At 40.9% G+C, this 10,992-nt stretch overlaps 1 protein-coding gene and 1 long non-coding RNA gene across 2 annotated transcripts in view; one reads left to right on the top strand and one right to left on the bottom strand.

Moving 5' to 3' along the window:
• Window positions 1–9,762, bottom strand: part of LOC104947903 (spermatid perinuclear RNA-binding protein-like) — a gene marked incomplete at its 3' end in the record, with an annotated part of 25,050 nt that extends 15,288 nt beyond the window's left edge. The window contains exons 1-4 of the mRNA XM_010774014.1: window positions 9,536–9,762; window positions 7,650–7,815; window positions 4,516–4,660; window positions 203–339 (exon numbers count right to left, since the gene is read on the bottom strand). Coding sequence (XP_010772316.1) covers window positions 203–339; window positions 4,516–4,660; window positions 7,650–7,815; window positions 9,536–9,726 — 639 coding nt within the window. The remainder of the gene's footprint in view (window positions 1–202; window positions 340–4,515; window positions 4,661–7,649; window positions 7,816–9,535) is intronic.
• A 245-nt stretch (window positions 9,763–10,007) lies between these two features.
• Window positions 10,008–10,992, top strand: part of LOC104947902 (uncharacterized) — a 17,750-nt gene continuing 16,765 nt past the window's right edge. The window contains exon 1 of the long non-coding RNA XR_798606.1: window positions 10,008–10,017. This is a non-coding gene — a long non-coding RNA (uncharacterized lncRNA). The remainder of the gene's footprint in view (window positions 10,018–10,992) is intronic.

The raw sequence follows: 10,992 nt of genomic DNA, 5'->3' as shown, positions 1-10,992 counted from the left end.
ATATATTGAAGTTATCACAATGAAAAAAGCAAATAATGTTAGCCTTTGAAACAGCTGCTGCCTACAAATGAGTACATCTGAAGCTTTTAAAAAGTCTGTCTTCATTATGTGATTGTGCTTCATTGTAATCAAATGTGACATTCACTGCATACTCAGGGTCGGACTCAGAGAGTGATTGTGTCATTGGTCCAGATGTGCTCACCTGGAACCACTTGGTGTGTCGGAGTGAAGCCAGAGCAGCCCGGCACTTCTGCCTGTCCAGGACCTCTTCCTCCTCCTCCTCCTCACCCTCCTTCTGTTTATTGTCCTCCTGCTCCCTGTCGTCCTGATGGCCTTTCTCTGGAGAGACGGACGGGGTGAGACGGGACAGACTGAGCGTGACCTCCCACACTCAAACAGACACACAGGCAGCGGGGTTGCTAATTATTAGTCAAACCCACTGATCTGACCGAATGAGCTAAGGGGACATTTGAGAGGTTCTGTAGATTTGGTTGTCTTTTTTGGGAGAGGGGGGGTGGGTTTCTCATGCACAAGGCAGGATCTTTCATGACATCGACAGGAGGAACCGGAGTAGACGTGAGCACATGCTGCCCGGCCGGAGTCTCACTCTAGATGCAGATCAGTGGCTGGAGGCGATGGAGCACGCCGGAGCATTAGTGTGTTATCAATTACAGCGCAGGACGAAAATGAAAGCATGGCGAAAACAGGGGGCCAAAAGCCAAATGAAAGATTATAATAACACTTTGGAACAGGGACACGTTTGATGCAAATGGAAATTCTGGCTCATTAAGATTGGGGAACAAATTCCCGATTTCTTTTTCCTCTTGGTTTCCCTTTAGTTTTTTTCGTTTGCTTTTTTAGCAATTCTACTTGAAGAGAGGGGCAGTCATCCCGCTTAAATAAAAAAAATGCTGCAGTTTTCTGGGGTGCCATGCTAGTATTTTCAGTCTTGCGGGGCCGGTCAGATGTTTATGTTTGACTGACACAGTCTCTCCACACGGGTTCCTGTGGGGGAGCGCTCCTGCCAAGACTGGAGGCGAGCCATGGGAGAACGACAGCAGAATAAAGAGTGACAGCAGATGACAAGGACAACATAAACATCTGAGTGAGAACGCCACCCTGGAAAGAAAGTGAAGGCCGTTTGTTCTCGGGAGCGGCTGAGGGGTGCCCGCTGTGGGACAGTCAAGCAGACGAACAAATAAGGGTGGGAGGAACAGACTGCAAACCACACTGCGGAGCTCACTGGTGACGGCTCACAGGCTATCAGTGAATCATCAGGAGGGAATCTGCGATAGCGAATTGAAACATTATCTTCAGCCTGCCAAGTCGCAAATATTAGATGATGATAAATGTCTCATCAGTGTGGAATCAGTGACATTATGGTTCAACAAACTCTTCTCTAAAGAGCAGCAGCCAGCCAAGATTAAATCATGGCTATTTTTTACCAGGCTGACAGTAATGCTGACACAGAGCATTCAAATAAGCTCCGGCTCCTAGAGAGGAGGTTACAGTCAAGTCTCTAATTCCAGATACACACAGTATTAAAATTCCAATGTATCTGTGTGTGTGTGTGTGTGTGTGTGTGTGTGTGTGTGTGTGTGTGTGTGTGTGTGTGTGTGTGTGTGTGTGTGTGTGTGTGTTTCATCAGTAGTAATGTGAGCGGCATGTGGTTTGGCAGTCTGTTGCTGAAGAGACCGTGTGAGAAGCTGAAGAGGATGGAAGAGGTGGAAGACAAGGAAGGAGCTGATGAGACACAGGGTTCGTCCAGTGTCACTCCTCCTCTAAGACCTAAGATTTAGGATCCTTTATGTTCCGCCCCTGGGAATTCTGGGTAAAATATCTACCACTATTAGTGGCATTGGAAGAGTAAACTTCTCTAATTCGGCACTTTCAGGTACAATCCAAGAGTTTACCTTTGTGCACAAGAAGACTCCGAAACAAATGTAATTGAGAATTGAAGGGAAATCACAAAAAAAGCCATTAAATTACGATTTATTTCCGAAAAAATACTTTGTTGCAAAATACTTTTGTCTAATTTTATTCTTGTAAATGTATAAAGTTTTGAAGGTGAAGCTTTTGTCTTGTGCAGTAATTCCCTAAGTTTTGGACCCAAGTTAATACTTAAAAAGATAAACATTAAAACTGTCAGGGATTTTATTATACCTTTTTATAACTACAACCTAAGGACTCGCGAGAGTGCCATGGGAATAAATATAGAGCATCTCAGTTTTAAATATTAATAACATTTTATATATCATTATTAGTTCTATATATATATATATATATATATATCTGTATATATATATATATAGAGAGAGAGAGAGAGAGAGAGAGAGAGAGGATAATGTGTTGCTTCAGCAGAGATGGTTAAGCAGCACACTTGCTTTTTAAGGCAGCTTAAAGGTCGGGTCAAGGTTAAAGTCCAACAGTATGTTTAATGTCAATAATAATGGGACTTTCATAAAACTGCTCATATGAAGTGTATATATGTAAAAATTGAATTTGTTTTAATGTCACAGCCCTTATTTGCTTATCTACTTACATTGTCTGTCCAATCACGTTTCATCTCGCAAATTAATCCATCCCCTTCATTCACAGTTAGTCTCTTTTTTCGATTAGCTTTAATTTAAATATAATTATTTTTAAATGTTAAACGTGTAGGCAGAGGGCTACCTACAAATTAAATTAGATCTAATTCATAGCAGCAGCACTCAGTCAGGAAACACTCAATTATGTAGGTGGTACACTCAAGACTCCATAAAATAAGATACTAAGAAATAACCTGAATATGGTAATTAAAAAAACAAGATTACTCCAGCTCTTTTGTGAAAGATGGGGAATTTTTCAAGTATGTATGCATTCATTTATTTGGCATGATTGATGCTTTTCAGAACCTGTTTCCCAGAGGCACGCTATAAAGGAACCGTCAGTCACAGGTCAACACCACAGACAGATAAGAACAACCCCTACTAAATTCTCCCCGACATCATCAGCTTGGGTGAATTTTGATTAGTGACCAGGACATCACATTAACTTAATTAACACCGTTTTTTTACAACATGAAATTATGGGATGTCATTTTGAGCCAATGCAAATTGAACACCAGAAAGGGGTCATCCCCTGTAATTAAAGCAGAGAAGCCGGAGTCATTTTTAGTCTATGTGCTCGGTAGTAGACATGGACCAGAATTTCATGGTGACCCAGAGAGAAGTCCAGTCAAAAGAGGAGAGGGTGGAGGGGGGGTAAGAGGAGCATGTCTGAGGCAGAGAGTGAGAGGGTTGGTTTGATTTAGTTGTTGGGGAAGCCCCTTGTACCCAGGGTTTCCTGTAGCCGGGTTGCGGGGGGGGGGGCGCCTCGTCAGCAACGGGGCCGCGGAGAAGTGTCAACCCACACAGCGCTGACCTGCGGAGCTACGGCAACAAAACCAACAGTCAGTGAGCAGAGGCTATAGCTTCACACCAGGGGTCAATTCCGAGCCAGAGGGCATCAGTTAGACTGTTACTCACCACTACAAATAAATACAGTAAAAGTGTGAGTTATTTTGATCAATAACTGTTCCTGGTGTGCAAGAACTTTCCAAAAATTGATACAATTAACTGGGAGATTTGAATCTCTTTCATGGGATCAGCTGATCTGTTAAAAAGCAAAAACAACCTCTGCCTATATTAACGCTGCCCAATAGAGTGGTTCAGGAATGATTCCTAAAACCCAGATGATTTAGTATTTCTATTACTATTAAGAGAAAATGTCAGTAAATGCTCTGTTTTCGCTGTCTACCTTTCTCTTCTTTGAGTGCGCCATTTGAAATGACTCCGAATGTTCCTCTCTTCTTGTCTCGTCTCTGTGTGTGTTTGAATCTATCGTGCTGACTCACTGACTGCACCGATTTGATTGACTGAGTAGCGTCACCTCCTTAAAACATTAAACAATAACTTTTTAAAACCTTTTTATCTTTATGTTTTAAACATTTTTTAAAAACATTTTCAACATCGTGGATAAATCCTTATATGCTCCCGGCAACACACTGAACGTCAACTTTGCCTAACACCCAGCTCCTTTTCTTTAAAGATTAATTCTTTAAATTCCTGTACTATAGTCTGATTATTGGATAGCTGAATCGTCTTTCTCAGATGCAGGATGATATAGAAGAGGACACCTGGGACAGACGTGTCCTTTTCCCCCAATCCCAATCCAGAACAACGCCTGTGGAATCATCCTTCACCGGCCATCTGCTATTTCCCCTACACTTGACCCAGATCCATATTGTCCCTTCTCCCCTGTTGGCCTCTCAGCTCTCTCAATGTATCATCCTTCCCAATGTTCTCCGGGCTCTCTCCCACATAAAGCTCAGGTTTCATAGCACTTTTATACCTTCACATTGCCTCTATATAATCCTTCCTCTCAGCCCTCTGTTGGCAGGAAATGGTTCAAATGAAAACAGAGCAAGCATCTTCTCAAACAGGAAGCATAAAAGGGGGTAAGGCATAGGGGGCAGAGGGGATGAGGGGTCAATACCTTCTTCTGTGGGGCTGTGTTCCTCCCTCATGGTTAAGGAGGAGAGGGTGATCTTCAGCGTGAGTCGAGGGTCTTTGGTGTTGCGGACCCGGATGGCTGCTTCAGAGACGCACGACTGCACCTCAAATTTGTCCTCTGTCATTGTCTGCAAGGCAAGGCTCCACCATTAATTAAGAAACGAAAATAACAGTGGAAACATTGACTGCTGCTGTGTGTGGAGAACGAGGCGCTGCTGTTATACTCTGTTTGGGACAAGCTGTTTGAACAAGGTCAGTGGCCTACACATAAAATACTTGTATTTACAGAAATGTACTTTATTTGCCTTGACAACAGGCATTTAATTGCAACAACTCATATTAAACCCCAATGAAACCTGCAGTGCAGTTCAGAAGCAGACTTTTACATTTGTTTGTAAAAGGGCGTTACTCAAATGTCAACACACTTTCAGTCCATTATACGAACTCAAATATTTCTTCAGATTAGCAACATGGGTACTGTTAGAGAATAATTCTCCCTTACTCCTAAGATATTTCACCTTTTTGTCTGTTGACATTTATGACCAACCCTGACTCTGTTATCTCTCTTAAGGAATGTGCTGCTCATGATGATATTCCCAGTTTATGACCGGTCAACTCTCGGTCACAAATGGTTTATGGTTACAATGGCTTCGAGGCCATTAAGAGTCAGACATTTGACCCCCCAGATGTTTAGGCTATCTCCAGTGTTCCCAGATGTTTACGTTATCTCCCCCAATATGTAGATTACTCTCTGTAAACCATTTAAAAGGTCTAGCAGGAGAGAGGCGTGGCAGAATTGATGTGGCAACCCGCTCGTGCAGTCAGAACCTCTGGCTGCGGTGACTTGTGATGTGAATTCTCCGGCCGATACTTGTAATAAACCACCAGTGCTTGACATCAAAGCTCCAACTCTCCTCGTGTCTCTCTGAGTCCTGACTCTCAATTGCTACAGAAGTTTACCTTACAGGTACTGCTAACTGCCGGCTAATGACCCCATCAACAAGCAACGGTAAGAATCCCAAAGAGTACAAACCCTGATTTCCTATGCTTTGGTATGATAAGGGCCAGAGGAAACAGCAAAAGGCACACAAACTGCTGTGTTTACCACCACATTTCATTTAAAGCTTGAACCCCGGCTGTTATTGCCAGCCAATTCCCAGCACGCCAAACTATCTTGCTTTTCCGATTCCCGTTTTTTCCGCTGCCAAGTCCTCTATCTCTCCCTGCGAGGAATGACCCCCATCCATCACACCTCTCCCTGTCAATCTCTCACAGCTTAGCCCAGGAAACTAGAGCTTCAAACGGTTTCCTCCGTTTATGATGAAGCCGGCACTGCAGATATGGCAGGTAATTAACTGAGAGGGGGGGCACAGGAAGCACTGTGTACGTCGACAATGTTAGCTAGCAGATGCTTAAAGAGGGGGGTGGGGCTCTGTTGAAACTCATCTGAAGGGTAGAGATCTTATGATAACCCACAAGGCTCATAGTGTTGCAGGGAGAAATCACAAATAACAGTTAGTTCTGTAAAGAGAGGGTCCACATGCTCTGAAGATTGGGCTTTACACATGTCTGGGAGACAGACATAAAACTCAGTGCCACTTCCTGTTTCATATCATATGCACTTCAAACCATCTCCTATCATTGACTCTTCTTCTACTAACCAAAAAGCATCCTTTGATCTGGTAAAAGAAAGAATACAAATCAGTTTTTCCTTACAGAGAAATTATTTATTTAACCCAAGAAAATGATTCATCATTATTCTGGGGACAGGAACATGTCTTACTCAGGCTTGATCTCTTGAACTGGTTTGTGTTGCTAATTAATTCAACTTGTTCTGCAGTCATACAAAGGTTTTAAGCAGTATTTGATTTTGATTGTATATTATGTTTCAATAAAAGGTGGGTTAAAATAAAAACAACACACTAGTGCACATCACAGGTATTTTCGAGATGGTTTTCATTTAATAACTAAACATTTGTTTGTAATCTAATGCTAATAATCCCCGTTATCAAGAATTCTATCTTTACTCTTTAAATTCTGCTGTTCAGAAGTAATAGAAGCTGCCATCGAGAACTAAGGATGTATAAAGAAAACTGCATACAGCGTCTGAGGCGGGCCGTCGTTCATGTCTATGAAAGTTGCTCAGTGACACATGAAGCCCAAAATGGAGTGACTATAGATCGAAAAAGTACCCATATCTGGGCCCATAGAGCATGAACACTTGAGTTTTTGTTGAGCCTCAGATCTCTCGATATGGGGGTCAGTTAAATGAATGGAGAGGGAAAATGTCTCCCACAATTGGTGCACTTTTACTTTATTGGAAAATTAAATATTCTTCTGATCTATGTTGTATTTGTTTGGCTGTGTAGACCATCCCTTTAGACTAGGGATGATAATTGATAACATGTTATCAATAAAATTCAATTATTGATTAATTATCAATTGCCACGTAAATTACGCCCTTTTTTTATAGTAATTGTCATATATGGTTGTTTATGGCAAGAATATAACAATTTAAAAAGATAAGGAAATATATGATGGTAGTGTTATTAAAACCTTATTGGCATTAATAATGTATTATAATCTGCATAAAGCTACGATTACGAAGTTAATAAATCGTAATTCCCTTCTATAATATTTTTTTAATTGTCATCTACTTTTACTTATATTAAATTAGGCTTAAGGACAGGGACATGTATCACTTAAATGTGTAAACATAGTGACAATTTGTGCATCACTGCTGAAATTCCACACAACCATAAGAATTTTAGTCTTTTTTTTTTTTTAAACCTTCTTATTACCGTACATTATGTCTATGTATAGTGTCGCACAATGCAAATGAAGCTACATTTAGAATATATAAGTCCACTAAATGTGCCATTAGTATTATTAATCTGATCTTCAGGTATGTCTTTTTTTCATGTCACCTGACAGAGTTCTTTTGTCACACAAAAATAACTTTCTGGTTGTTCTCTGTGGACAAGTATTTCCACTGAAGCTAGTATCACAAAGAAGCCTTTTAAAGAGTGCCAAGGTTGCTTCCTCTGTGGTGCTTTGATGGCTCATTCTGGATGCACAGTGCTGAACACTGCAGTGCTGCAGGTGGCCTGCGGGTACCTGGATCTGCAGGGGGAGGTTGGCGCTGACGGTGTATAGTAGCACTTTGGTGGGTTTCTCCCTGCACATCAGCACCAGTTCCAGGTCCATGTCTCCTTTGATCAGCAGGCCTTTGGCCACCAGACCGACACGCGTCACCCCGCAAAGCGCTGGCGTGTGGTCGGGCCTGAGGGAAGATGGAGCACAGCCAGCATCAGATTATTCTGTTCACATAGAAAAGCTGACACAAATACAGTAGATGTTGAGAACTATTGCAACTATGGGGTGGTGCAGTAATCAGTCCTAAAATCCGGAAATCAAGTCAAAGTTTTCTTTTTAACAGTTGTTTGGTCAGGAGGCTAAAATAAGATAATATGGGTTGGTAGTATGTAAAGTGGTGCAGTAAAGTCCTACATCTGGAAGTTACCGTTTAAGCCCCTCTGGGTTTCCTCGCCTCAAGGCTTTTTTGACAGAAATAAGGTCTCTGGTTAACACAAGCCTACGAGATGTTCACGTTTTGTTCTACGACATAAAACGTGTCAATAAATACCCTTCTCATAAATGTCCGAAGCTTCTATGTTTCGGTTGCTAACTAGTAACAAGTGAGCAAACCGTGTATCATAACACCAAACAAAGGCAGACTTTTGCTAACTGATGGGGATTTAGACTGTGATGTTTTTAGTTTATAGCCTAGTGTTAGCTTGTTACTTCTGGTGATTGCATTTATGCTTCAAAAATCATAAATGTGTTGGAAATATGTGAAGGTTATCCTGTTGAACACAATATATTATAAACGTGTGTTTGCCACAGATACTGGAACATTTAACACTTTACCTACTCTTTGCACTTTCTGTTTGATGCAAACTGCCTTTTGCAATAAAGTTGAATCTAATCTAAACCGAAACGTATGTTCTGCAATATTCTGAGATCCATTTCAAAATTCCTATTGCTTTTAGTTGAAGGAGCCCTTGCTATGCTCACTTTGTTTAATGCTACCATAAACCACTGCATTTAGAAAACATATAGGTTGTTATAGGTACATGCTAATGCTATGCATAGTTTAGTTTAGTGGACCAATCACAACGGAGCCAGCCAGCTAACCAATCAGAGCAGATTTGGCTCTGGTTTCAGACAGAGGGTGAAAAGAGGTGCTGCAGCACAGGCAGTATGAGACAAATAAAGAGCTTTTTGAACATTAAAGCGTGGAGACATGTAAAATGAGCATAATAGGGCCCCTTTAAGAAAAAATATATGTTTTGGTATTCTGGGTGAACTGACACTTTTTGCTTAGGTTTTTTTTAAATGATTCTTCTTGGAGACATTCTGGTAATTCTCTTTGCAAAAACATTGCTGACTGGACATCCTCCTATATATCAACAATACAATATACTTATTTTTTTCTGTCCTGGTTGTGTTTTATTTCTATAAATCAGCTTCCTCTCTGTATCCTGTCTGAGATGATTTCTGAGTGCAGAACCTCTGTGTGTATTTGCAGGCAACGTGCCAAATGTTGAGGATTTATGATTTCTTGTTGGGCTTGTTTCATCAACCAATCATCACATGTTCCCTCCTGATGATAATTTACAGCAGAACACAGTTTTATGACAGAAAGGATGTAGCACTGTATTGAGGAAATGGATAAAAGAGGTGCTGCAGCACAGGCAGTATGAGAAAAATAAAGACCTTTTTGAACATTAAATCGTGTCACAGGAGTAGAGGCAGATAATATAATAATGAAACCTGACAAATTAGACATTTCAGCTAACTTTCCCACTGAGCAGGACCATCTTACTATAATCAAAGAAGAGATGCTCTCTGGACAGAACGGTGTAAACTTTCAGCTTTAAATCATCACGGTATGAACATTAAAACAACCCTAAAACAACAGCACATTCAGCAGGACATACTTTGTCTCAGCAGCTTCTGCCTCCACTTGAATGTCCCCAGCCTCATTATTGCTGGAGGTCTTTCCTGAGGATTTATTTAGTCCATCCATCCAATCAGATACTTTCTTTAGTGCTCCCTCCACAGTGGACACCAGCGTCTGGACGGCCTCCAGCTCCTCTGGTGCCGGGTATATGCTGGAGTGCTTGGCCATGACATTGCGGTCGTCGTTAGCAAACGATCTGAAAGACCTCTGGGTTCAGGAGAGAAGAAAAAAAGATATGGTCATTTTTTATTTTAGGTTTTCACTCCAGCTGATGCAGTATGAATCCCACTGCGGGAGCAGGTTCAGAGTGAAACTCAAGGATATCCAGAGAGGAAACATGGACTTCTGCAGGAATTAAACCTGTGGCTTTAACAACGTGTGACCTTTGAGTTGGTCTATCCTCCTCATCAGTGTCATTAATCAGCGTAAATGCCATCCCTGGTAATGTCGTTGACTTTTGTCAGTGAGCACGTACCGATTTATTAAGGGAACCTGATGTTTATTATATCAAAACGTATGGACTAATACCAACTGTCTTTGAACAGAATTGCTCATTTACCCATGAGCTCTCTGTACCCAGCATTGTTTGGAAGTTCATCATGGTTCCATATATAATTGCTAACTACATAAATGAACAAATAAAGTATTCTACTGTAAAAGAGACCATAAGATCTTCTATTTCATCTTTCAAAGCTCTCAAAGCTTCAGAGCCGACATGTGTCGAGGAAGCAGATACGTAGCTCGGCTGACAAAATGTCCTGACGTCCCGTAAATGTTGCGATTAATTAGGACAACACTGCACAACTTTACTGCCACAAAACCTTGACCTTAATGGGTTGGTTTTGGAAAAATCTAATTTATTTTTCCAAAGGAAAATACCAAACAGGCATTTTAGGTATTTATCAGATCTGGTTTTGGGATTGCTCTATGATTGTTATTGGGTCGAATGAACTGTGTTTCAGGCTCAAAAATTAAGGACAATTCAGAATATCTAATTTGTCAGCCAAATGTGGATGTAATATACGAAAATAATCTTTGAGGTGTTTTTTGACAACACATCATGATGCTGATATGGTATAATGCAGTGCTGTACTACTAATCTACACAGTATTTCCACTATGTATGTATTTTTACTTGTAGTGGAGTATTTTAAGACTATAGCATTTTTACTTTTACTTAAGTAAAATATCTGAATTACTCCAACACTGCTCGTTTTAGACAGGTAATGAAAAGAAGTACTACAGCACAGCCAGTATGATACAAAATAAGGAATTTTTTGAACATTAAAGCATGGAAACATTACATTATATTACATGTCATTTGTTAGACGCTTTTATCCAATGCGACTTACATATATTCAGTACTGCGGACAATCCCCACAGGAGCAATTTGGGGTGAAGTGTCTTCCAGGGACACAACGACATGCTGACTGCA

The sequence above is a fragment of the Notothenia coriiceps genome, unplaced genomic scaffold, assembly GCF_000735185.1.
Source record: "Notothenia coriiceps isolate Sejong01 unplaced genomic scaffold, NC01 NC01_scaffold00013358, whole genome shotgun sequence".
In the NCBI taxonomy this organism is placed as follows: Eukaryota; Metazoa; Chordata; class Actinopteri; order Perciformes; family Nototheniidae; genus Notothenia; species Notothenia coriiceps.
Note: the sequence above shows the minus strand (reverse complement) of the source record. Positions and strands in the feature narration are given on the sequence as shown.